Raw genomic sequence first — 26,413 nt, 5'->3', positions numbered from 1 at the left:
AAGAGTCCTCTGATCCAGTGACCCCATGTCCCTGGACAGGTTACCCCATCACCTCACAGCCAGGAAGTGGCTTGGGAGATCTTGGGACTACATCCTGGCTGGCATGGAAAGGAGGTGAGGCTGACCAAGGATGTCCACCTCGTGTCATCTTTAGGTGGGAAGTGACGGGTACCGGGATTTCCACACCAAAGGGAATTTGCAAACATAACCCCCCCATCTTTTCTCTGCAGTAGAGTCTTCTGGTATTTGCCCAGAAGGCTGAAGTACATCTATCTGCTTAGTCATTTCTCTGGAGGAAAGTGTATCCAAGTGCAACATCACCATTCATTGAGCTCAACATGCAGACTGAGCCTGACTTAACTGGCTACTTGTACAGTGACCTGTGAGCCAAGAAATATCTTTGAAGACTGTATTTATATTAAAATGTCACCATGGGAACCGACATCTCCCCTCCCCCCATGTAAAAATCTTACTTTTTTTCCCAACAATTTATGATAAGGATTGTCAAACATACAGCCAAGTTGAAAGAATTATACAGTAAACACCCACACACCCACCACCTAGATTCTACTATTGACAGTTTACCATACTTGCTTTATCACATATCTATCCACCTCCTAGTACCTTACTTTTATTTTAACCTTAAGTAACCGGTGACATTCAGCTTCCTTGGAGCCATATTTCCGTCTCTTAGCTCAGGGAGTGGTGGTGTGGTGAATGTAGGTGGCGGTGATTTTCCATAACTTTGAACAAACACCCACTTTGTGCAGAGCAGTGGGAGATGCAGAGGAAATGAAGAGGCCGGAGACTCAGGCTGACCAGAAAGGGCTTTGAGTTTTTTGTTTTTAAGAGATACAGATAAGTGGTAGCTTGTGAAAAGCAAATGGCAAGTAATAAAATGACTTCAGTGACACTCATTGAGTTCTTGCTGGGTACTGGGCACTGTATTATAACTGTGCCTGTGTTATCTCATTCAGTTCTCACAACAACCACATAACTGGGTTAGTCTTCCTTTCTTCCTTTTACAGATTAGGAAATGGAGGCACAGAGAGGTTAGTCAGTAGTGGGCTTTTGTTCATGCTAGAAAGTGGTGGGGCCGGGATGGTGTGGGGCTGGCGTGGCTCTGGGCACTCTTAGTCACGGCATAGATGCCACAGGGGGGGGAGTGGACTCTCAGGCCTGCCCAGGGAGGAGTGGAGGGGCATCTGGGGGTACCACAGCTCTTCCAGGGGTCCCATCTCAGGCATCCGGATACAGATTCCGGTTTTCAAATGGCTTCAGAAGGCTAGCGTCCTGACTTCCCGTGTGTTTGACCTGGGCGTTGGGGCCCCGGGAGGAGAGATCAAGCTCCTCCACTCTGCTGGTCAGGCTCCCCCACCCCCACCCCCGTCATCTTCCTCCACTTCCTGTTCTGGGTGTTTCCCAAAGTTCGGTACCTGCTCCACTTCCCTGCTTCCTGTTCTTTATCCTTCAGTCACTTCCTTCCCCACCCACTCTCTTTCTTCTCGGTGTTTGTAAGACACACTTTTTTCCGAAAGAGCCTAATTGCTCGTAGCAGATGCTCCTGTTTCCAGACGTGTTCCATCGTCCGTGTTGTCATTCCAGTCGACACGCTTTCTGAAGGGCCCTGGTGCCCCTGGCGGGTCTCGGGAGCAGAATAGCCTGGCCCCGGCCTCGAGGTGCCCAGGCTGTGTCTCCCCGTAGCTCTGGTGTCCAAACCAGACAAGCCGTGTCTCGCCCTGGGGCAGTGATGGGTCTTGGATGTGGGAGCTGCCCTGTCCAGCAGAGCTGCTCACTGGGATTCCCTGCACTGCCCTCGTCCAGCTGCTCTGTTTTGCTGCCATGGGCCTGGCCACATGGCCCTGCCACGCCTCAAGGAGTTACCTCCCAGCAGCACTGTCAGCCCTGGGGTTGGGAGGGTCAGTGGTAGAGCATAGCTGTGACTCTGCCCATCCCCCCGCAAAGAAGAAAGGAAGAAGAGAGAAGAAGGAACAGGAGTGGAGAGTGGCAGGAGCGGGGTCAGGGAAGAGAGGGAGGTGGTCGCACAAGGAGGGCAGAGACAGGCCCCTCCCATCGCTGCCATGCACACAGCCACAGAGCTCCTGCGCGACCATAAAGGGCTCCCGGGGTGGGGGGGCGGTGCCGGGCCTGTGGGGACGCCCCATGAACGCACAGAGGAAGGTCACAGGGGGACCAGCACGAGGGGGTCCCTCTCCACCGTGGGGCAGAGGTCTCCCAGGGAGGCAGAGGTCTCCCAGGGAGGCAGCAGGACGCGTGTAGGTTTGGGATTCATTAAATCTACAACTTTTCACTCATTCTTTAGACAAGAAAGAGCTGAACGAACTATGACCAAATAATAATAACATTCATTAAATTGGGGGCAGTAGGTATTCGGATGTTACACGTTTTGTCCTCTGGACTTTTTTGTGTGTTTGAGAAAAAATCCCCATCACGAGAAGGGCGAAAGGCAGAGAAGAGAAAAGGGCCCTGGACTGCAGCTGGGCTCTGCCCCTGCTTTGCCGGGGGCCACTCGGCCCCCTGTGGCGGGAGATGGTCATGGCCTGGGCTTCCTGGTGGCCCGGCTGGCCCCGGGCCGGGGGCGGCTGTGGGTGCTGACCCTCGCCCTCCCGCCACTGTTTTCCCGCAGCGCTGCGGCCATGCCCAGCTCGGAGCTGTGGGCGGTGGATCTCTTCGGGAGGGTGTTCACGCTGTCCACGGCCGGGCAGCACTGGGAGCTGTGCAGGGACGCCCAGCTGGAGTTCAAGCGGGTCAGTGCGGCCGCGCCGTGCTGCTGGGGCATCGCCTGCGACAACCAGGTGTACGTGCACGTGGGTGCCAGCGACGTCCCCATCCGCTGCCGGGAGGAGGCCTATGAGAATCAGGTGGGGTCCCGGGCGGCGGGCTTGCTGGGCTGGTCGCTCTGCCGGGAGATAAGGGCCCCCGCACCCCAGGCTCCCGGCCTGTTCCCGCCTTCACCGCCTTCATTCTGCTGAGATCCGAGTGCTGCGGCATCCGAGTCATTGAGGCCAGAGCCCCTGTGGGTCCCTCTCCAGGCAGCTGGCCGGGTTCCCCGCACAGGCACGGGGCTCCGGCCGGGTTCCAGGAGCCCGGGACGGCCGTGTCCTCCACTGCTCGGCGCGGCAGGTCCTCTGCCCTTTGGGACCGGGCTGGGCTGCGGGCTCACGGTGCAGAGCCAGGCCCTCTGCTCCCTTCCCGCCCTGGAGACAAGAGGAGGTCCCCACTGGGCTCGGAGAGGCCCTGGCCACCAGGCCTAAGGCTGGTCTCTGCCTCTGGCCCCCAGCGCTGGAACCCCGTGGGCGGCTTCTGTGAGACGCTCCTGCCGAGTGACCGCTGGCCGTGGAGCGACGTGAGTGGGCTCCAGCACCGGCCGCTGGATGGGGTGGCGCTGCCCTCGCCGCATTGGGAGTGGGAGTCGGACTGGTACGTGGATGAGAATTTTGGAGGGGAACCCACAGAGAAAGGGGTAGGTGCACTCGGGTTCCGCCGGGGCTCCCCTGTGGGGAGGGAGCGCCTTGGGCTCGGCCCGTCCCCCACCCCGTGCTATCCCCAGCGCCCCATGGCATCAGACCTCAGCCTGGGCCCCGCGTGCTCCCCGCTTGCCGGACGGGATCCGTGGGGATGCTGCTTCGGGCCACGCTGCTGCTTCTCCACCCCTCCTCCATCCTGCTCCCCCTTCCCCAGCTCTTTCACGTCCTTCCTCGAGAGCCTTACGGACACCCCCACATCTTTGCAGGGGTGGACATATGCCATTGACTTCCCCGCCACGTACACGAGGGACAAGAAGTGGAACTCGTGTGTGCGGCGCCGGCGGTGGACCCGGTACAGGAGATACAAGTCCCGGGACGCCTGGGCCAAGGTCTGGGGGCCTGCGTGTGGCCGGGGGCAGGGGGCGGGGCCCAGAGCGCAGTCCTGTAGTGGGGAGGGTCACGCGGCCCTCAGCCCCACCCTCCCTGCCCTGCTCAGGGGACGCCATGCCCGCCCCGGGGCCTGGCCTTTCCTGCTCTCCTGTTCGGAAGGCTGTGGCCCTGGGCGGGCCCTCGTTTGGGAGATGACTGCTCGGGGAGCCGGGCCAGGCTGTGGCCCAGGACAGCACGGAATTGTCTTGACCTGGTCTCCAGGCTGCCCTATCTCAGACTCAGGCTCAGTCTGTGCACGTCTTCCTCCCCTGCCCCCCACCCCGCGTGGGAGCCGCTCCGGCTCTTGTATTTTTCCAGTGACCCACAAAAACCAGCTTAGGGACGCAAGGCCTGGATTGGGGTCCTGCGTGGCCTCAAACGAGAGGAAGGCCTCAGGCCCTCGCCTGACCCCTCTGCAGGGTCCATGCCACGCGGTGGGGCTGCCAGCCCAGCCTGCCTGGCCCTGGGGCTGGGAGCAGCCTGGGAGCAAGGTGACGGCCAGTGTCACGGGAGGCCTTCACTGCAGGGCCATGTTCTGTGATCGGGGTAGGGAGCCACAGCAGTCAGGCCACTGCAGAGCGGGGGCAGGAGTGACTCCTTGGGGACAGCAGCCCAGGCCTGGCGGCCAACAGGGGGAGGACAGGGCAGAGGGGGCCCAGGGCTCTGTCCTGATGCTGCTGGCCCTGCGAAGTCAGTTGGGGCCGAGCTGGAGGACGGAAGGCAGCGTGCTGAGGGCCGGAGGGGAAGCCGGGGGTGAGAGTGTTCACGTCCAGGTGTCCACCAGGCGGGGAGCAGGGCCACCTCCTGGCCTGGGTGCCCACAGGCACTGACTGCAACTGCCTCACACCTCCTCGTTTCAGATCCCATCGGAGGATGACCCCCAGCGGTTGCCTGACCCCTTCAGCGACATCTCTGTGGGGGGTTGGGAGATCACAGACGAGCCCGTGGGCCGCCTGTCAGTGTGGGCCGTGTCTCTGCAGGGGAAGGTGAGGCCTGTGCCCCCCTGGCCTGGCATGGGGGGTGGCTGAAGGAGGCCGGCCGCAGGGAGCAGGCAGGAGAGACGCTGTCATCCACTGTCCTCCCAGAGGTGGAGAAGGGAGGAGGGCTCTCCCCGGGACCTTGTCCTCGCCTCCTGTCCCCGCAGCTGGGGCTGCCCTGAGCGGTCAGCCTGTTACCGGGGTCCCCACAGAGTCCCCCTCCTGTGAATCCTGCTCTCCTGGGGACCCACGGGGTCCTGTTCCTCCCAGAAGCCTCTGACCTCCCACCGCATGGCTGCTCCTGGCCTGCCCCTCCTCTGAGCCCCTGGAGCACCGATCAGTGTCCACCCTGGGCTCAGAGAGCATCAATACCGGCTCCTCAGATAGAATCTCAGCTCCCTGCCCGCTGCCTTGTGGTGCCTCCCACATGGTAGTCTCCAGGAGTATTATGGATGGGTGGGTGGGTAGGAGGATGGATGAATAAGTAGATGGATGGATAGGGGTGTAGATGTGTGTGTGGGCGGGGGGTAGATGGATAAATGGATGGACGGTTATGTGGATGAATGCATAGGGGGATGGATGGATGGATGGATGGTTGGTTGGATGGATGAGCAGGTGGCTTGGTGGATAAGCATGTTGATGAGTGGACAGGTGGGTGGATGGAGGGATGGCTGTTTGGACGGGTGGGTGGAGGTAGCTGTGTGGGTGGGAGGAGAGGAGATTCTTTTCTCAGGGAGCTTGTGAACTAAGCAAAGGAATAAAACCCACTGCTGACAGCAGCAGTGACAGTGACATAGATGGGCCTGGGTGCAGGTGACCCAACACTTCGGCTGTGGCTGTAGAGCGTACTTCGTGACTGTTCAGTACTCTTAACACAAATTGACCAAAATTCTCTGATGGGCTTTGGAGCAGCCACAGCAGGCTTTTATCAGGCTTACCTTCAGGTCCTGCTTGGTCTGGGCTTAGGTCAACCTGTAGTTGTTTTCTCTGAACCACACTGAAGGGTAGTGGAGAGCTGGCCGGGGACAGAGCCCCCATCGAGGGGCCACGCCACCTGGATGCAAAGAGAGGGGAGAACGGGTTTGAGAGCAGCGCCAGGTGTGAGCCAGCGCCGCCCTGCCTCACTCCTGTGGTCTGTAAAAGGTGAGACCAGGACCCAGGGCTCCTGGAGGAGCCGGGCAGACAGTTGGGCCCAAACCAGCAGGTAGCAGAAGCGGGGCTGCCAAGGCCGGGTTCTGCAGGGCAGGAAGGCAGCTGATCCAGCTGCTGATTTATTCACTGGATAAGGTGTTCGAAGAAGCACCCAGCAAACCATCACGTGCAAACAGGGCCCATAGCACACGCATTTGTGAGTGATGGTGATCATGATGGAGGCTTATAACCAATCTATTGTCTCTTTCTTCCTTGGAAAATTCTGTCTATACTAAATCATTGAAAATGTTTTATTCATTATTATAAGTGAGATCATGTCACATAATTCACAAGTGTTAAGGCAGTCTGTTCAGATAGCATAGAACTTAAAGTTTACAAATAAAATTAGTATGAGTAATAAATCCCACTAACTAATAAAAGAATTTTAAAAAGAAAAAAAAGGGCAAGGTGACAGGGCTGGGAGGCCGTGGACCCCAGACCTCATGGACCACGCAGCAATGTGCTGCCCCCTCCAGATGAAATCAGCCAGTTTGGACAATAGGAGCGGGTGGCTCAGTCTTAAATATTTGATTATGCTCCCTGTCTTCAGGTTAAGGAGAAAAAGAAGTGGACGTTTTAGACATTCCTATGAAGGGGGCTTGGGGGTTTTCTCATCCAGCCGCTGGGGCCCCCGGCTTCCCCTAGAGACAGGTGTCCTGAGGGCATTGTGCCACTAGGGGGCGCAGGACACCCGGGCTTGGGCTGGAGTTCTCACAAGTCAAGCAGACGACAGAAGAGGTCTGTCCCGTAGGACCACCAAAATCCAGGTGTCAGTGTTGCATTTTTTAGCAGGGGTGGGGGAGTCATCTAATCTGGTCAAGAATCCCGATGGCAGTGGGGGCAGGGTGAGTGAGATCTGGACAGTCCTGGCACCCTGGTCCCCAGTACCCTGGAGACCCTCGGTCCCCTGGAGACCCCATGCTTGGGCTGTGCATGGACTGATGCAAATGCAGCCAAGCTCGGGCAGCCAACCCGGCCACAGAGCCCCGTCCTGACCCTGCCTGACCCTCCCCATGGGTTTCTCTCTCCACCCAGGTGTGGTACAGAGAGGACGTCAACCACCCCAACCCCGAAGGCTCATCGTGGTCCCTGGTGGACACCCCGGGGGAGGCAGTTCAGATCAGCTGTGGGCCCCACGACCTGCTATGGGTGTCGCTCTGGGAGGGACAGGCCTTGGTCCGGGAAGGAATCAACAGGAACAATCCCAAAGGTGGGCAGCCCTGCACCTTGCTGGGGAGAGGAGGGCGGGGGTGCCCACCTTCTCCCTGGAGCTCCCAGTGATGGGGGCCACCTGCACTGTCTTCTGGGGCCGGGTAGGAAGTTCGTGGTCCGTGGTGGAGCCTCCCACGTCTGAAAACGGGATCCTGCATGTCTCCGCAGGAGTCGGTGTCGTCTGGGCCGTCACCAAGGACCGGAAGGTAGGACGGGGTCCCTGGGGGCTGGGTCCAAGGGCTCTGTTTAACACTGAGGGTCGTGTGGTTTTTTGTTCTCGTGAGAGTGGTCTGCACCCTTTGGAACAAATCCAGCGGCAGCCAGGCACCGTGCGTATTCTGTTGCTGACGTCACTGGTGATCTCCAAGATGTTTGGTGACCCCCCAAACGTTGCCTGCACCCCTGTACAAAGTGCAGAATGACTGTATTTATTGCACAACAGGCTGTAACATTTCAAATAATCAGAAGCTAATTTTCTGAAACCCTCAGCTAAATGAATGCCTCCCCTCTCTCCTGTCCAGAGCTTGTCATTTCGACTTTATCAGAGGCAAGTCCAGTGAAATAAGCTGATTTCACGTTGCTTCTGTGATCTCTTTCGAACCTCATGTCAGGGGCATCCTTTCTCAACAATGTGCTGTTCTCATCTGTGGCCTGAACCAAAGGACCAAATTATTCATTTGTTCTTCCCAAGCCTTGAAAAAAAAACCCTTCTATTTCAGTGGCCCTCCAGGGAGGTGTGTTTATTTCTGACTTTCCCAGGTTTGGTTCCGAAGAGGCGTCAACTCTCACAACCCCTGCGGCACCAGCTGGATCGAGATGGTTGGAGAAATGATGATGGTGAACGTGGGGCTAAACGACCAGGTGTGTGTGGTCTGGAGCCTTGGTCCCCAGGGGTGGGGGTGGGGGGCGGCAGAGGAATCAGAATGGGGCCCCCCATGCTTCCCGCCGTCCCTTTCCACTGGGCATGCTCATGAGGCTGGCACGGGAGGGCATCCCAGCACCTCTGCCCACTCCAGGCCCGCGAGGGCACCTGAGGGGGCTGCTTTCCCCCGAGTCCTGGAGCCCCTACTGTCCTGGGTCACAACCCCGAGGACCCTCAGAGCAGTGGTAGCGAGCACGGATCTGGGGAGGGACATTCATCCTGGAGACTGGAAAGTTTTGTTGAGAAATTTCGGGGCGAAATCAGATCACTGAGTAAAGGACAAAACATCTTCCAACTTTGTAAGAGCAGCATCTTTTTTTTTTTTTTTTGCGGTACGCGGGCCTTTCACTGTTGTGGCCTCTCCCGTTGCGGAGCACAGGCTCCGGACGTGCAGCCTCAGCGGCCATGGCTCACGGGCCCAGCCACTCCGCAGCATGGGGTATCTTCCCGGACCGGGGCACGAACCCATGTCCCCTGCATCGGCAGGCGGACTCTCAACCACTGCACCACCAGGGAAGCCCAGAGCAGCATCTTTTAAACATCACCTGCATGGTTCCTATAGCATAGCCTCTTTCTGGTGGATAATGTGGTTTGGCTAGTTTTAAGACTTAGGGCTTGAAGGTGATGCCTTTCCCGATGCTCTGAAAGCTCTTCCTGCGGGCCGGGGCGGGGGCTGGGCTTCCCTGTGTCCGCACACACTCCTCACCTGCCCAGGTGAGCTGGGCACGCAAGGGCAGGGGTGAGGCGGGTGCTAGCTGGTGCCCACGGGCCTGAGCACAGAGGCCACATGCGATAACCAGGTGACAGAGACGTCGTAGCCCCCCCCCCAGCAAGGCCACCTGGGGCCACGGCTCCACCTTCAGGCATCCCCAAGGCCAGGGCTCCCAAGGGGCTGCTCCCAGGCCCCTCCCCTGGGGCCCTCAGCTGCCCAGCACACTTTCCTTCCTCAGTGCCCGCCCGGCCACCTTCCCCATAAAACTGAGGTCAGAATCAAGGAGGTTATTTTGCATCTTTAAAAGGACCAGGAACATCCTCTGGGTTCACTTGGGGAGCAGCTCCCTTCCCACCAAGGCCACAGGGAAGCTGGGAACATGGGTGGACTTCATGTCCCGCACAGTGCCCACCGGCACCAGCACCTCCTCTGGACGCTGTTGCCCCAAAGGCCCAAGTCGGCCTGAGGTCGGGGAGCCAGGCTGGGGTCCCTGCTCCTCCTGACCTTGGAGCCGCACCCTCCCCCAGCCCCCTCGGGGCTCCGCTTCCTGCATCTGAGTCCTGGACTCAGCTCACGACCACCCCAGCCCCTTCCCAGCCCACCCACACAGGCGCACCCCCTACCCCCTGCCTGCATTTGCAGACGTGTCCTCCAGACCTGGGGGGCTCCCCCCATGCCCCCAGGGGAAGGGAGCTCCAGTCTGCACCCGCCCCCCTCCCCAGCAGCACCTCTCTCTGTCCCAGGTCTGGGGCATCGGCTGGGCGGACCGGACCTTGTACTTCCGTCATGGCGTCACCCAGAGCGAGCTCAGCGGGAAGACGTGGAAGGCCATCGTCGCCAGCCGGGAGTGTGACGGCTCACACTCAGGCAGCTTGTCCAGCCTCCTCAGGTGATCAGGCGGTGGGGCTCCGCGAGGTCGGTCCGGGGTGGGGGGCAGTGTCGGAGGAGGCTGCTGCCCGGCCTCACCCCAGGCGGGAGAAAAGCAGGTCCCGACCCACGAGAGCCGCGGCCGTGTGGCCTCCTCCCTTCCTGTGCCTGGGGTCCTGCTTGGCCCGAGGTTGGGGGCAGCACGCGGGCAAGGCCAGGATGTCCTTCCATGTCGGGGCTGGGGGCCGTCCCTGAGCAGGACTGGCCTGTTGGTCCTGAAGCCTCAAGGTCTGGGAGAGAAAAGCCTTCTTTGCGGGAAGGATGCTCAGGCCCCTGTGTTAAAGGAAGGCAGAGAAGAAGATGGAGGGTTTCTAGCCTGGAGAAGAGGCCCTGAATTAAGACGTGCCCCAGAATCACCTGGAGAACTCGTTCCCGAGGATCTCCATGCCCCACCCCCAGAGCTACTTTTTTGAGATTTTGCGTGTCTTGCAAGGTCCCAGGTGTGCTCCTGCTGCAGCTCTGGGGACCACGCCTTGAGATCCCTGGGGTTAGAGCGTGTGGACCCATCCCAGCCCTGCCCACTGGCCCTTAGAACGCAGGCAGGTGACTTAGCGTCTCAGCTGGGGACGCCCCAGCGCTCACCTGCCCGGTCATGGGGCCCAGGGCCCTCGGCACAGCACTCTGCAGCCAGCTGCCATCTGTTTGCAGCTTGGGCCCTCGTCAGACCCTGGTCCGCACCCTCTGCTCCCCCAGCTTGGTGGTCCGTGCTCAGCTGCACCGTCAGCCTAGAGATGCCCGGAGGCTGGCCAGGCAGGGTTTGCTCACATTCACCTGAGGGTTTAGGCTCTTCAGCTGGTCATTCTCAAAGGGAGCAGCACATTGGGATCAGCTGAGAATTTCCAGAACCACTGACGCCAAATCTTCATGACCTTAGGCTTGGCAGTGGCTTCTTTTCTTTTTTCAATATATATATTTTTTAACATCTTTATTGGAGTATAATCGCTTTACAATGGTGTGTTAGTTTCTGCTTTATAACAAAGTAAATCAGCTGTACGTATACTGGCAGTGGCTTCTTAAATATGACACCCAAAGCACAAGAAACTAAAGAAAACATGGATAAATCAGACTTCATCAAAATTTTAAAATTTTGTGCATCAACGGACACTATCAAGAAAATGAAAAGACAATCCACAGAATGGGAGACAATAGTGGCAAATCATATATTTAAAAAGGTCTGTTATCTAGAATATATAAAGGGCTCTTACAACTCAAAAACAAAAAAATAAAACAACTCAACTTAGAAGAGCAAAGGACTTGAATAGACATTTCTCCAAAGTAGATATACGAGTGGCCAACAAGCACAGGAAAAGATGCTCAACGTCGTGGGACATGAGGGAAATGCAAACAAAACCACATAAAAAAAAAAATCCACATGAGATACCACTTCACACCCACCAGAATAGCTGTAATCAAAAAGGGAGACAGTAACAAGTGTTGACAAGATGTGGAGAAATTAGAACTCCCCTGCACTGCTGGTGGGGTGTAAAATGGGGCAGCCACTTTGGAAAATAGTCTGGCAGTTCCTCAAGAAGTTAAAGATAGAGTCACCATAGGACCCAGCAATTTCACTCCTAGATAGATATGCAGAAGAACCGAAAACATGTTCAAACAAAAATTTGTACATGCATATTAAAAGAAGCACTATTCACAATAGCTGAAACGTGGAAACAATTCAAATGTCCATCAATGGATGAATAAAACATAGTGTATCCGTACAATGGAATATTATTTAGCAATACAAGGGAATGAAGTGTTGACACATGCTACAGCACAGATGACTCTTGACATCTTACACTAATTGACAGCAGTGAGTCACAAAAGGTCACATACTGTACGATGCCGTTTATACGAAGTGTCCAGAATAGGCGAAGCCATGGAGACAGAAAGCAAATTAGTGGTTGCCAGGAGGTTGGGGGAAAAGAGGAGGCTAGAGAGTGACTCCTTAATGGGTACAGGGTTTCTGTTTGGGGTGATGAGAAGGTTCTGGAAATTGGTAGTGGTTGCACAACATTGTGAATGTACTTAATGCCACTGCATTTTACAATTTTAAATGGTACATTTTACATCACACGTATTTTATGATAAAAACTAATAATACTGCCAGATCTCCACCTAACATTGATTTGGTTGGTCTGGGTGTGGCCTGGGGACCTTTCAGAGTTCCTGAGGGTGGGACTTCCCTGGTGGCGCAGTGGTTAAGAATCCACCTGCCAACACAGGGGACATGGGTTTGAGCCCTTGTCCAGGAAGATCCCACATGCCACAGAGCAACTAAGCCCGTGCGCCACAACTACTGAGCTATGCTCTAGAGCCTGTGAGCCACAACTACTGAGCCCTCGTGCCACGGCTACTGAAGCCCACGCACCTAGAGCCCATGCTCCGCAACAAGAGAAGCCACCGCAATGAGAAGCCCACATGCCGCAACGAAGAGTAGCCCCCGCTCGCCGCAACTAGAGAAAGCCCGCACGCAGCAACGAAGACGCAACACAGCCAAAAATTAAAAAAAAAAAAAAAAGTTCCCAGGGGTTCCAACTCCCTGGGGAGCAGGTACTGGTATGTGTAGCACAGAGAGGCCATGACTTGGCCAGGGGTCACACCGCGCATGGTCTTTCCCCGAGGGAATCACGTGTCTGCCCCTCTCCTTCCAGCGCCGGCTGCTTCTTTGGCGACGAGGTGAGGGGTGGTGGCGAGTCCCGTGTGCCAAGTGACTCGGAAGCCAAGAGACCCGGGCCTGACCCTGAGCATGATGTGGAGGTCGCAGGCCCTGCCTCCGCCCCGGCCGAGCTGCCCTGGACCAACATCGACCTGAAGGAGCCCAAGAAAGGGCCCAGCCGTGCGGCCGCCGACTTTCCTGAGGCCACCAACCTCTCCTCGCTGGCACTTCTCCCGCTGGGCCTGGAGGAGCCCGACAGCGCCAACTGCCACGCGCTGTGGGCCTGGGTGTCTGGAGGAGGCTGTGCCGTGGAGGCCCACACCACACTCAAGTGGTTCACCGTCCACGCGGGTAAGGGCAGCGGCCCAGCGCCCCAGAGGGTGCCCCAGGGGAGGTGGGGCAGGCCTGATGCTCCCACCGTGCTCAGCCCATCTTTCTGGAGCTTTCCAAGACCAGCCCAGGCCATCAGGAGGAAGGGCGTGGGCCTGGAGCCCCTTCCTTCCCCCTGTCCCAGCAGTGGTGGCCATTCTAGGCTGACCTGGGGGACATCAACTTTCCCATTAGGGTGAATGATGGGAGGGAGGGCTCACGGGACATTTTACAGAGATGGTAGCTTTCTAGAAAGAAAGGGCTGGTGAAGAACAGAGCAGAGAGGCCTGGCCTGCTGCCCAGCCCTGAGGCTCCAACCGGCCCGCAGGCCTGTCCGCCTCCATGCAGATGCTCTCGCTGTCCATCACGCCGGCCCAGACTGCCTCCTGGCGGAAGCAGATCTTCCAGCAGCTCACAGAAAGGACCAAGCGGGAGCTGGAGAACTTCCAACACTACGAGCAGGCTGTGGAGCAGGTGGGCAGTGCCCAGGTGCACTTTTGCCAGCACACATTCATTGAGCACCTGCTGCATGCCAGCCCTGAGGTGAGGTGGGAGGGACACAGATGGATGCAGCCATCCTTCTGTCTGTCCATCTCGGACGTGAAGCCATCCCCTCCAGGCCCGTGTGGAATCAAAGATGAAGAGCTAAGTCCATTTGTTGATTCACTTGCCCTCAAGAACTCCGTGCGGGCCCCACTGCGTTGTAGGCACAGAGGACCTGGCTGCGTCTCGGGTGGTGTGGGTCCTGGCTTTGCCGCTGACTCACTCTGACATCGGGCCAGGCACAGAACCCCCCGGGCCTCAGTTTCCCTATCCAGAGCATGGGGTAACGGTGCCGATCCCACAGACTGCTTGAGAATCATAGAATTCGCTGGCTCGGGGCCTGGCACCTGGCGGGTGTCTGATGGCGTCACTTCTGTCCTTAGGGTGAAGGGGGGGAGCCGGGAGGGCCGGGCAGGAGCCCCCAGTGTGGCAGTGAAGGGAGCAGAGTGGCCCCGGGGTGCCGGGGACTGGGCCGGAGTGTGGCGCCCCAGGGCCTGCCTGTGACCCTGTCCCACCGTCCCGCTGTGCTGCAGTCGGTGTGGGTGAAGACGGGGACCCTGCAGTGGTGGTGCGACTGGAAACCCCACAAGTGGGTGGATGTCCGTGTGGCCCTGGAACAGTTCACGGGCCACGATGGGGTTCGGGACAGCATCCTTTTCATCTACTACATGGTCCACGAGGAGAAGAAGGTGGGTGGGGGCGCCAGGGGGGAGGTGCAGGGGTGGGGTGTGTAGGGGAGGGGGGAGGGGCAGGGGGGAGGGTTGTGTGTAGGGGAGGGGGAGGTGCAGGTGTGGGCTGTGTAGGGGAGGGGGGAGGTGCAGGGGGGTGGGGTGTCCCAGGGGAGGGGTTGCAGAGCCGGGGTGCAGGAGTGGGCATGGGACACGGGCCCCGAGGTGGCCCAGGACAGCGTGTGGCGTCTGCAAAGCACCCGTCTGCGGTGGCAGCAGCCGGGCAGTGGCCGGCAGGCATGTGCTGGCCTCACCCCCAGCAGCTGCTGAGGGGCCCTCGTGTTCCAGATAAGCAACCAGTCTCTGGAGGCAGAGCCGCCCCCTCCGGGGCTGGGGTTTGAACCCAGTCTGTCTGGCTCTAAATGCCCTCGTCCACATCGAAAACATCACTAAGGCTGTTGCTCACGAGCAAGGCGTCCCCCTTCGAACCTGCCCACCCACCACCAAACCCCGTGGGCCCGGGACCCCCAGGGGTTGGCTCTCGAATCGGGGTGACCCAGCCGTCCCTGTTGCCACACCACACGGGGGCTCCACCCAGGGACCCGAGGCGGCCCCAGCCCCACGGGTTCCCCGGTGACGGCCCTGCTGCCTGTCCTCTGCCAACAGTACATCCATGTGTTCCTCAACGAGGTGACAGCGCTGGTCCCCGTGCTCAGTGAGGCCAAGCACTCCTTCGCCGTGTACACCCCCGAGAGGACACGGCAGAGGTGGCCTGTGCGCCTGGCCGCTGCCACCGAGCAGGACATGAGCGACTGGGTGAGCGGGCGGGGGTCCCGCGGGCGGGCGTGAGGGAGCCTCGGTCTTGGGTGCCCGGCCTCGCTGACCAGCCACCCCCCCCACCCCCGCAGCTCGCCCTGCTCGACCTGTCCTGCTGCGAGAGCCGCAGGGTGCATGGCCGCCCCTCCCCACAGGCCATCTGGTCCATCACCTGCAAGGGGGACGTCTTCGTGAGCGAGCCCAGCCCAGACCTCGAGGCCCCCGAGCGCTGGCTGCCCTGTGACCAGATGTGAGTTGGCTGCGCCTGACGGAGCTGGGGCCCTGTCTCAGAAGGTCACCCAGAGCCCGTGAGGACCAGGGGGATGTGGGTGAGGCTGGGAGGCCCTGCACAGGAGGGAGAGGGGATGCCTGTCCACCCTTCGCTCGTCCGCTCTTGGCGGCCCTATGTGCCCGGCGCCCAGTCGGACGAGTTGCCTCTGGACAGTGGCAGGGCCTCCGCCCTCAGGAGCGTGCCCCAGGTGGCAGCTGCACCCTGCACTCCAGGAGGCCGTGCTGGCCCGAGTGGTGGCCCCTCCTGGTTTGGCGTGACACGCCCGTCCCAGACCCCAGGGGGCAAGGGGGACTCAGGCGGCTGACCTCGCTCCCGTCTGCATAACTCCAGGGATCAGGGGCTCTTGAAGCCCCTGCTCGCTGGGGGCTTGACCGGCTCCTGCACCAGCTCAGGGTTCGCCTTAGCTGGTTAATTCCCAGTGGGAAGCCAGGCGGGTTCCCTTGTGCTCGATAGAGTCTGTCATTGGAGGCCGAAGGTGAGTGAAGCAGGACGTCCCGGGAGGCCACGGAGCAGAGTGGTAGCTGCTGGAAAGCCCTGCGGGATGGTTTCTCCCCTCCCCTCCCTCCCTCCTCATCTCCAGGTTCTGGCGGCAAATGGGAGGCCACCTGCGGGTGGTGGAGGCCAACAGCCGGGGCGTGGTGTGGGGCATCGGCTACGACCATACGGCCTGGGTGTACACGGGTGGCTACGGCGGAGGCTGCTTCCAAGGTGAGGGTGGCAGGACCGGCTCCCCCAGCCCTGCCCCCAGCCTCCCACACGGGCCGGGCCCCCCTCTAATCCCTGGCTGGCTTCCCTGCCCCACGCCGGAGCTGCTGCACCAGTACTGACGCTCAGCTGACAGCTGGCTGACAGGTGACCTTCACCACTGCCAACCTCCAAATCCTGGGGCCAGTGCACAAAGCGTGAGAGCCCAGAGACCAGGCCTTGCCCCCAATGGGCCTTCCTGGGCACCCACTGCTGAGCTGGAGGCCATGAAGGTTCTAGAAAGACAGCCGCCAGGGCCAGTCTCCTGATTCCCAGGCCCTGATTTCAGCTCCCCTTTAGATGGGTTGTGCCTCAGGGGACGAGAGCTTGCTGAACCCCTGGGGACTCCCCGAGTTCTGGAGGTAGGGTCCCTGTGTCTCCTACTGGTAAACGGAGGCAGAAACAAACACCGAAGTGGGACATTCCATGCCACAGCCCACACGCCCCACAGTGGAGGTGGCTAATCCTGTAGAACTGTGGTCCACTGAGACCCCAGGAATGCACATCCGTGCAGGTTTAACAGCTTCCCTGTTTGTGAGGCAGGAATTTCTTTTGTCGCCGTCTTACATATGAGGAAAGTGGGGCTCATGGGGTTACATGAGGGGTCCAAGTTACCTTTGTTAGTGAGGAATGAGCTGGGTGGGCCTCACACCTGCCCAGTGCCAGGTGAGTGGGCTGGAAAGTGGGGGAAGAGGAGCAGGTGAGAATAGGGCGTGAGGTGGAGGAGTGTCAGATTCTTCCCACCCAGGGCAGGCAACCCCAGGATAATCCCAGAGGAGAGAAACCCAAGCCGGCCAGCCCCTGGGAGATAAGCTCAGCCGGCCTGTGAACTCCTCTCGGCCCTCTCTTCCTGCCTGCTTTCACCTGGTCGGGTGGGCAGTGTGGCCTGGGTCCAGCATCCTCCTCTCCACCCCCAGGCCTGGCCAGCAGTACCAGCAACATCTACACGCAGTCGGACATAAAGTGTGTCTACATCTACGAGAACCAGCGCTGGAACCCCGTCACGGGCTACACCAGCAGGTGAGTCAGTCGGGCGCCCGCGGAAATAGGACTGAGCTGAACGGGCGCATCTGCTGTAGCGGGAGAGCTGGCGTCTGGCCCCAGATGTGGAACTAAGTGGATCTTACTGCTTACCTTAACAGGATTTTCTCCCTTAAAGTATAATGCGTATTTTAAAAACTCTTCTTACTGAGAGCACGACATACATAAAGTGCGTGAAACATACACATATACGTACATACGGTGAGATGTATCTAAATATGTTGATATGTCCATATATACCATGGAGTTTTCACAGATCAAATGCCAGTGAAATCACTACCCGGGTCACGAAATAGAACATCGCCACCTCCCTCCCCATCCCCTCTGGTGCTTTTTTTTTGAGTGGGGTGGTTACTTAACTTTCTTAAAAAGTTTCGCTTAATTGAAGCTGCTGAGAACATCACAGCCTCCACCAACATTATTTTAATTCTCCCAATGTGAGGCTTTGGGACAAGACAGTTAATATGTTGTGTTTGGTGCAGAAGCGGGACACTCTAGAAAATCTAGATTGTATGCAGCTATTTATTTCCTGCCCACACAGCACAGAAACATATTTCTCATACCCTGTCCTGGGGTATTTGGTTCGTTCGTTTCAGAAAGCAAGCGAGTTGTGGTATTTCTTAGCTCTTAAAGCCGCTGCAGGGGTTTTGGCTGGCCAGAACAGCGGTTCTCAAACTTGAGCCTCATCCAAGCTCTGCGCTGGGGCCCCTCCGAGACTTGGCCCTGTGGGTCGCCTCTTTCGACTGGTCCCATTTCACATCCTGTATAATAAAACTACAATCCTAAGTAGAGAGCTTTCCTGAGTTCCCTGAGTCGTTCTAGCAAATTATCAAACCTGAGGAGGTAATGAGAACCGCCCCCAATTTGTAGCCAGTTGGTCAGAAGTGCAGTATGGCTGGTATCTGAAGTGGGGGCAGTCTTGCTAGGGACCATGCCCTTTACCCTGTGGGGACTGAGTGGTGTTGCAGTCCACCCAGTTGGTGTTGGAATAGCCAGTTCTCTGCAGTGGGTGGACCTGTCCACACTCTCACAGGCAGGGCATGCCCCACATCTTTGCTGGTTTCTTATGTTTTAGCCACACTGATGAGCGTGTAGTAATATCTCCTGTTTCCAGTTTCCGTTTCCTGGGGGCTCATGGGACACAGCACCTTTCAAACATGTGCTGGCACTTGGATACCCTCCTTTGTGAAATGCCCCTTCAAGTCCTTGTCCCATGTTTTGGTTGGATGATCTCTTTTTCTTGATTTGCCAGTTCTCTTTACATATGAAGGTGGGAGCCCTTTCTCTGTTATTTCTCCTGTTCTGCAGCTTGCTTTTCACCCTGTTAGCGGTGACTTAATTATTAAATGTAATCCTGTTGATCATCCTTTTCTTTACATAAAGATGGGGCCTTTAAAAAAACCTCTTAAGAAATCTCATTAACCCCAAGGGGATGAATACATCCTTCTATCTCTGGAACAGCAGCCAGCAAACTTTTTCTATAAAGGACCAGATAGGAAATAGTTCAGGTGTGGTGGGCCTTAGGGTCTCTGTCACAGTGACTGACTCTGCAGCTGCCGCTTGAAAGCAGCCACGTAAACGAGTGAGCATTGCTGTGTCCCAATAAGACGTTATACCTGGACACAGATTTGAATTGCGTAGAATTTTCATGTGTCACAAAGCATTATCCTTCTTTGATTTTTTTTCAACCATTTAAAAAGGTAAAAACGACCCGTACTCTGTAGGCTGTGCTGAAACAGTCCTGATTAGGCCTGTGAGGCATGTTTTTGTCCACCCTGTTCTGGAAGCTTTTTCCTCTGTCTTGTCCATTTAGGTCTAGAACCCCCTGGCCTGAACTACTTGGTATATAAGGTGAGATAGGGGTAAAGTGTTTTTGGTTTTTTACTCTCCAGTGACCCACACCATTTATTGAAAAGACTGTCCTTCCCCCTTGCATCACAGCGGCCACCTTTGCCTTAACTCCAGTGTCCATGGGGGCAGTGGCTGTTCCCAAGCCTTTCTCTTCCATGTGGCTTTGGGCATCCTTGTGCTAACCCTACATTGTTCCAGCTGCCGTCCCTTTATGGGAAGTTGTCAAAGCCTCTCATCTTCTTCATCTAGCTTTGGCTCTTCCTGGATCAGTTCTAGGTGAACTTTAGAAGCAGTCCTCAAAAGCTCTTGGGGTCTTGGTCAGGATGGCCTTGGATTTATAGGTCAGTTTGGGTAGAAACGTTATCTCACATTCCTAAATCTCCAAAATCTGGACGCAGTTTATATCTCCATTTATGTAGATCTTTAATTTCATCTTAATAAGGTTTTGTGATTTTCTATAAAGGGGTCTTGACATCTTTTGTAAATGGTATTTCATATTTTTGAGTGTATGATAAATAGCACAAACTTTAAAATTTCCTTTGTGTTTTCAAAATTGATGAAAGGAAGAAATTTCAAATAACATGAAGAATAAATTCTAATCCCACCAACCAAGAATAGTAGCCACTATCCGCATTTTGGTGTGTTTCCCCCTGCCCGTCCCCAGTGTGCCTGCATTTGCTGGTGGCAGGGGGACAGTCGTACATGTACAGATGGCCTGTGACAGCCTCCCAATTTGATCCCTGAGGGTGGACCTGGCTTATCTCACCCCTCCTCGGTCTTGGACATGTAGACTGTTTGTGACCTTTTGCTGTCGTCTGGACAGTTTAAAGGATTTCCTCGTGTGTAAATATTTGCGAGTCTCTCCATTCACCCCAGTAACTCAGGGGTTGAGCCCTTCTAAGGGAGCTGATACACGTTGCCTGCATGTGTTCTGGAAGCCTCTGCCCCGGCTGTGTGTAGGGTCCACGTGGGATGCTGACCTGCTTGCCTCTCCCCTTCCTCCTTACTCCCTGATTGGTCCTTGGGAGAAGAAAAGCAGCGCCGGGCTCCCCAGCCCATGTAGAGAGTGCAAAGCCAGGGCCACAGCCGCCCACAGAGACCACCGTGAGCTGTGTGTTGCTGGGAGTGTATCAGTCAGCCGGGGCTGCTGTAACAAAACACCACAGGCTGAGCAGCTTAAACAGCAGACGTTTATTCTCTCCGTTCTGGAGGCCGCGGAGTCTGAGATCAGGTGTCAGCAGGCTTGCTTCCTCCTGAGGGCCCTGGGGAGGATCTGTTCCGGCCTCTCTCCTGGCTTCCGGGGGCTTCCGGTGTTCCTTGTCTGGTGACTCAGTTGTCACGTGGCCTTCTCCCTGTCTTCACGTCATCTTCCCAATTTGGGAAACTTGGGTCCAGATGTCCCCGTTTGGTAAGGACGCTGTCCTAGTGGACTGGGGCCCACTAAGTAACCGTCTCATCTCAACTTGATTCTCTGCAAAGACTCTATTTCCAAATGAGGTCCCACTCTTAGGCACTGGGGTTAGGGCTTCAACGTCTTTTCGGGACACGATGACCCACATCACAGGAGAACGAGGTGTGGAGTCCCTCGGGTGGGTGGTCTGGCTGTGGTTGGTTGGCGCCTGGCCCCCGGGTGATGTGGGGTCCCCCTGTTGCTGTCCTGGCCCTGGGGCCATCCTGTTTCCGCCCTCTCACCCCTCCAGAGATGCAGCCGTCCCAGGGGCCTGGGCAGGGGGGCCGTTCTCCCCTCTCTCTGGCGTCACCTCAGCCCTGTTGTCCTGCACAGGGGTCTGCCCACCGACCGGTACATGTGGAGTGACGCCACGGGCCTGCAGGAGTGCACCAAGGCCAGTACGAAGCCCCCGTCCCTGCAGTGGGCCTGGGTAAGCTCCGGGCTGGGGCGGGGTGGGGGCTGCAGTGGGGGGTGTCCGCCTGCACTGACCCGCCCATCCCCCAGGTTTCTGACTGGTTCGTGGATTTCAGCGTCCCTGGGGGCACGGACCAGGAGGGGTGGCAGTACGCCAGTGACTTCCCTGCGTAAGCATGTCTCTCTCTGCGTGGGGAGGGGGCCTCAGGGGGCTGCGACCCTGAGTGTCAGGCCTGGTCAGCCAGGCAGAGTCCCTGCCCCCTGCCCGGCAATGCAGGCCCTTCACGGTACACAGTTCATGTCCAGATGGAGGATGGAGCCGGGCGAGACTGAGCCAGGGCCTGAGCCTGGCTTCTGAGCAAACCCAGGCTGGTTTATTCTGGACTGATCCCCGCCGCTTTGGCCTCAGGCCCTGAGCTTGACTGCTCCCCAGAAGGGCTCTGATGGCGCCTGGGGGTGGGGAGGGCTCAGAGGCCCCTTAGCTAGAACCCACCCCCCAGCTGGGCAGCTGCCAGCCCCAGGGAGACCCCGCAGGGAGGCCCGGGCGGGGCCAGAGGCATCTGAAGCAGGAGGATGGTGTCCTCCCTTACCTGCTGCTCCCGAGCCCCCCACTCGGCTCACACTGAGGTCTGGGTCTGTAACTCCTGGGGAAGGGATGTGCGTGCAGCGTCACCTTCCAGAAACTTCCACGGCATGGTCTCGACGTCAGCTTCTTCCTCTGCAGCTTGTACCACGGGCACAAAACCATGAAGGATTTTGTCAGGAGAAGGTGCTGGACCAGGTAAGGAGGGAGGTAACGGGCGTGCCGCCATGCCCCTCCCTGCCTCAGCCTCAGTCCCTGTGGAAGCAAAGGGGAGGTTAGAGGGGGGAGGAGAAAAGAGGATCAAAGTAAATGTCAGCCCAGGAAGTGCCCTCGGGCTCCCAGTGGTGTTTCTGAAGAGTTTGTTTTCAAGAACAAACAAGAGAAACGTTGGCAGGCTCTACAGGACACACAGGACGGGAGGAAGGCCTGGCTGGGGGTTGGAGGCCAGGCAGGGGCGGACGGCGTGAAGGGTGGTGCCCACCGGCTCCTCTGGGGGGGTCGGAGGTTGTGGCCCCAGCCCTCCCCAGGGCCAGGGGCCTGGCTGCTCCGTTCTGTCCAGAGCAGACGGCCCGGAGGCTCACAGCGGCATCAGGGTGCCCGGGGCTTTGCTCTCTTTCTGCCGCACAGAAAGTGCAAGCTGGTGACCAGCGGGCCCTGGCTGGAGGTGGCCCCCATCGCCCTGGGGGACGTGTCCATCATTCCGGAGAGCCCGGGTGCCCACGGGAGCGGGCCCGGCATCGCGCTCTGGGCCGTCAGTGACAAGGGGGACGTGTTGTGCCGTCTGGGCGTGTCCGAGCTCAACCCCGCGGTGAGCACCTTGTGGGACCCAGGGCCTGCCCACCTGCCCATCTGCTGGCCCTCTGGAAGCTCTGGCGGATTCTTACCGAGATGACTCTTTGGTGGAGTCGGGCAGGGATCAGGCCTCCCCAGGCCTCTGCCCAGGACGTTCCCTGGGACCGGTGGACACCGCTTGTGGCCCGAGGGGTCGCCAAGCCCTGCGGGCGGTTGGAGCTGAGGACGAGGTTGGCGTGAGGAGCCGCCAGCTCCCGGAACCCGGGTGGGTGACAGAGGCGGGGCCCGGCCGCCCTGAGTGTCCCTCCTCCCCACCTGCAGGGCTCCTCCTGGCTGCACGTGGGCACCGACCAGCCCTTCGCCTCCGTCTCCATCGGGGGCTGCTACCAGGTGTGGGCCGTGGCCAGGGACGGTTCCGCCTTCTACCGTGGCTCCGTGTCCCCGTCCAAGCCGGCTGGTGAGTGCCATCCCTCGGGGGGACCCCCACCTGCCGCCACCGCTGCCATGTTGTGATGGGCGCCAGGGGGCGGCTGGAGCTGCTTCTGCTTCCGGGGAAGCCAGCTGACGGGTCTCCGTTTAGCTCAACAAGCATTTACTGAACACACCTGTGGACCAGGCGCAGGGGGCCGCCCCCCTCTGCTGGGACTGACTCAGGGGTGGTCACCTGGCAATAGGGCTGCCCGTCACCATCCTTGGCCTCCTGCCCCACGGGGACAGCCCTGGGCACCCCGCACAGCCCATCCACAGTGTCCACCCTGGCTGCCCTCCGGGAGTGCAGGCCGTGCAGGCTTGTTCTTCGCTGGACTTCTGGACAGTATCCGGCACAGGGATGGATGGACCGACGGGTGGGTGGGTGGGTGGGTGGTGGCTGGCGCATCGCCACCCTCCACGAGGGGCAGCAGGTTCGCACAGTGGCCCTGAGGCTGTGTCTCCACCACATGCTGGGCCGGGCACCTTCCTGTCCCTGTTCGGGACAGCGGCCCATCGGACCCCACCATCTGGAAGCTGCCACAGCCTCGGGCGGGCCCTGGGGAGGGCCCTGGGCAGGCCGGGGCATCGAAGGGATAGCAGGACCCAGGTCAGCTCGCACTGGGCCCTCTCACACCTGTGGTCCGGCCAGCCTGGGGACAGAGGCCGGCCGCACCTGCTCGACCCCGTGAGCTGCAGAGGAGGCCATGTGCTCCAGGAGCACCGGGGTGACAGTTTCGGGGCTGCATCCCAAATCCAACCTCCCATCGCAGGCGACTGCTGGTACCTCATCCCATCTCCTCCCAAACAGAGATTGAAACAGGTGTCCGTGGGGCACACAGCGGTGTTCGCCTTGGACGAAAACGGCAAGTGGTTTCTGATCTCCAGTGGTCACCAGGGGAGGTTTGGGGTTCCCTGAGTGCCCCGATGGGATGAGACCAGACCCTCACCTACCCCAGGCCCCAACACAAGACCTTCGTAAGCCCCATGAGAGGCCACCAGCCTGAGGTCAGCCTCCAAGCAGGCCCCTCCCCCAAGTCATGCAGGGTTGGGGGCCACCAGTCCCCCCAGGTGCTCAGGCCTGCCTGCACCTCAGGAGGAGGACCCAGTGCCAAGGCCTGGGAGCATCTTCTAGACGGTGCCACCCAGGCCCGCGACTCGGGAGACCCACGGCAGCTGGGGCTGGCAGAGGTCACCTGCCCGGCCCAGGCCATCCCTGCCCCGCCCCCGTGCCACCTCCAGCCATCTCCGCCCATGCCGTTTAATGGTCTGTAGTTGTTGTCACAGCTGAGCAAGGCGAGGAAAGGGCGGAATCGGGACTGGAACCCAGGGATTTTATTCCAGACCAGGTCTCTTTATTGTTTAAAGAATTCCTTGTCCTCGATTTCTCATGCATAGAAAGCAGACGAGGATGCCAGCCCAGCACAGCAGGGCAGTTATGAAGTGAGGGGGAGGCAAACATGGGAAGGGCAGGGCTGGCTCCGGCCAGGGTCTCTCCGGCTGTGGGTCAGCAGGAGCCCCGGGCAGTGGGGAGGGGTGCAGAGGGAGACCCCGCCTGTCTCGTGGTCAGACCTCCCGGCCTTGCAGACCCCAAAGTGGATCCCGACGCTCGGGGCCTCACGGTATTGGCGCTTCTCTCCTAGGGAACCTGTGGTACCGTCAGGGGGTCACACCCAGCTACCCGCAGGGCACCAGCTGGGAACATGTGTCCAACAACGTGCGCCACGTGTCCGTGGGGCCCCTGGACCAGGTCTGGGGCGACAGGGGAGGGGGGTGGGTGCTTGCCCTGGGATCGGGGACTTGGGGGGGATCCGGGTTTCTGCTCTGGTCTCCCCGCTGCCATCTCCACGGTCCCCCTGCAGCGGTGGGGCCGGGCCTTCAGTGGGTCTGCATTCCAGGTCTGGGTCATCGCCAACAAAGTCCAGGGGAGCCACAGCCTGAGCCGGGGAACTGTGTGTCGCCGCACGGGTGTGCAGCCCCTGGAGCCCAAGGGGCAGGGCTGGGACTATGGCATCGGGGTGAGCAGGGCTGGGCACGGGGCGGCTGTGCTGGCCTGGGGCTCCGAGCCCTGAGGGCTCTTGGGTGGGAGGCCCCGGGCAGAGCCCCCCAAGAAGGGGGTCTCTGCCCCTTGAACCCTGGCAGCCCCGGGTCACTCCGCTCTCTCCTTTCAGGGGGGCTGGGATCACCTGTCCATCCGGGCCAGTGCCACCAGGGCCCCCAGGAGCTCATCCCAGGAGACAGCCGGCGAGCGGAGAAGGGAGCAGGGCCTCCCCAGTGGGCCCTCGCAGGTGGCCGGTGCCCTGCAGGAGACCCCCAATCCCGTCTGCTGCTGAGGCCGCTTCCCCTCACCTGGAGCAGGCGTGATGCTGGGTTTGAAGGACCAAGGTTGATGCAAGCCTTCCTGTCGGGAGCTGTTCTCGCGCTGAACGTGCTGAAACGTGGATCCCAGGAATGATATCTCCAGGCCCAGACTCGAGACTGGGGAGGGAACCTGGCCTGAGATCATGGCCACGTTGGAGGCACTGAAACAACCCAGAAATGTGAAGCTCTGTGGATGCTGTGTGTCCCTGGCTGCGAGGAGAACGTGGGGTGTGGGGTGCAGACCCCTTCACCCTGGCCTCTCCTGCCCGTCCCTCCCCTCTCTGCCTCCTCCCTTTCCAGGACGGGAGCCTGGAGCCTTCCAGGAGCACTGCCCCTGGGGAAGAGAGCCCACGAAGGACCCCTGAGCCCCGGGCATCCCCAGACGGCGTCGGCCCTGCCCCCTAAAGAAAAATGGCTGTGGGGCTCAGGGTGGCTTCGCCTGGACCTGATCAGTTCTCAGAGCAGGATTTGCAAACGGGGTTTCCTTTCAAAAGTTAAGGAAGGAGTTGGAAGGTTGGAAATAAGTGCTGGGGAGGGGCGTCTTCTTCCCCGGGTGGGCCGGGCCCTCCTGGGGTGGTCAGAGGACGGAGGGGCCGCCCGTGGCTGCGAGAAGCTGTCCAAGTGCAGAGTCACCGTCGTCGGTCCTCAGCCAGCCCTTCCTCTGACGGGGTTGGGGGCTGGGGGCTCCTTTTACATCGGATTGTGTCGCAGGGTGTGGGGCGGGTGGAGACCAGCCGAGAGGGGCCTGGAGGCCTCAGCCCGGAGCAGAGGCCTAGGGAGGCATCCCCCAAGCAGCCCCACTCCCAGCGGGCAGCTTCTCAGCTGCTTTTGTTTTTTTTAAATCAGAAAAAGGCCCCATTTGGTGAGGCCTCAAGTTTGCTTCCCACAGCCAGACGCGTTGCCCAGGGCTCATCAGAGCGCATGTCCCGTCTCTGCTCATTTTGAGATGGATCGAGCTGACCGCCAGCTTCCCCGGCGTTCCGGTCAGGAGAGCCCGGCTGTGCGCTGTTTTGTGGTGCAGTGTTTGCCGCCCAGAAGCTGACTCTAAGAAGGTCTCCCTTGGGTCCCCTCCTGAGGGGCACTGGAGGGGCTGCTGGCCTCTGCCTCATCTCCTAGAGGTGGGACCGGGAGGCATGAGTCTGGGGGCAGTGCCCAGGCAAAGCAAGTGAAGGGCCGGGTGGGCGGCGCCCTCCTGTCTGTTTACACTCGTGGTTGTCAGGTTTCTCCGCACGGGCATTACTGTTTCTTCTGTGGCAGCGCCCTGGCGTTCTGCTGTGACTCGCTAGTCTCACCCTGCCTTCTCTCCAGGGCGACCGTGTCCCCTCCTTGTGGAGCACCAACTGCTGACCTGCTCAGCACCACCGAACCATCTCGATTCCTCGGATGCTTCATTCAATAAAAACTTAGGCCAGACTGTCAAGGACGCGATATTTTTTATTGCTGCACTATGATTAAAATGCACAGTTCCCCACCCATTCGAGCTTGGGGCAAAAGTAGCAACTGCCATGAA

The 26,413-nt window shown here is 58.9% G+C and overlaps 1 protein-coding gene across 4 annotated transcripts; it reads left to right on the top strand.

The window, feature by feature from the left end:
- The first annotated feature begins 24 nt into the window (after positions 1–24).
- Positions 25–26,323, top strand: TECPR1 (tectonin beta-propeller repeat containing 1). 4 transcript variants are annotated; one of them, XM_082644856.1, is made up of 25 exons: positions 25–114; positions 2,648–2,882; positions 3,302–3,484; positions 3,755–3,877; positions 4,778–4,903; positions 7,121–7,295; positions 7,403–7,503; positions 8,057–8,158; positions 9,675–9,820; positions 12,507–12,862; positions 13,209–13,354; positions 13,957–14,112; positions 14,758–14,907; positions 15,000–15,157; positions 15,780–15,907; positions 16,861–16,963; positions 20,619–20,715; positions 20,790–20,869; positions 21,424–21,480; positions 21,910–22,090; positions 22,396–22,531; positions 23,316–23,408; positions 24,186–24,292; positions 24,441–24,560; positions 24,714–26,323. In XM_082644856.1, the coding sequence occupies exons 1-25, from the start codon at positions 26–28 to the stop codon at positions 24,873–24,875; spliced, it is 3,510 nt and encodes a 1,169-aa protein (XP_082500982.1). In that variant the 5' UTR covers position 25; the 3' UTR covers positions 24,876–26,323. The 4 variants fall into 4 exon arrangements, with proteins under 4 accessions (XP_082500982.1, XP_082500983.1, XP_082500981.1 ...); XM_082644857.1 differs by having other exon boundaries at positions 40–114; positions 7,466–7,503; positions 23,354–23,408; XM_082644855.1 differs by having other exon boundaries at positions 40–114; positions 23,354–23,408.
- The last annotated feature ends 90 nt before the right edge of the window (positions 26,324–26,413 follow it).

This window comes from Mesoplodon mirus (assembly GCF_964341445.2).
Source record: "Mesoplodon mirus genome assembly, chromosome: 15".
NCBI lineage: Eukaryota > Metazoa > Chordata > Mammalia > Artiodactyla > Ziphiidae > Mesoplodon > Mesoplodon mirus.
This window is presented reverse-complemented; position numbering and strand designations above follow the sequence as displayed.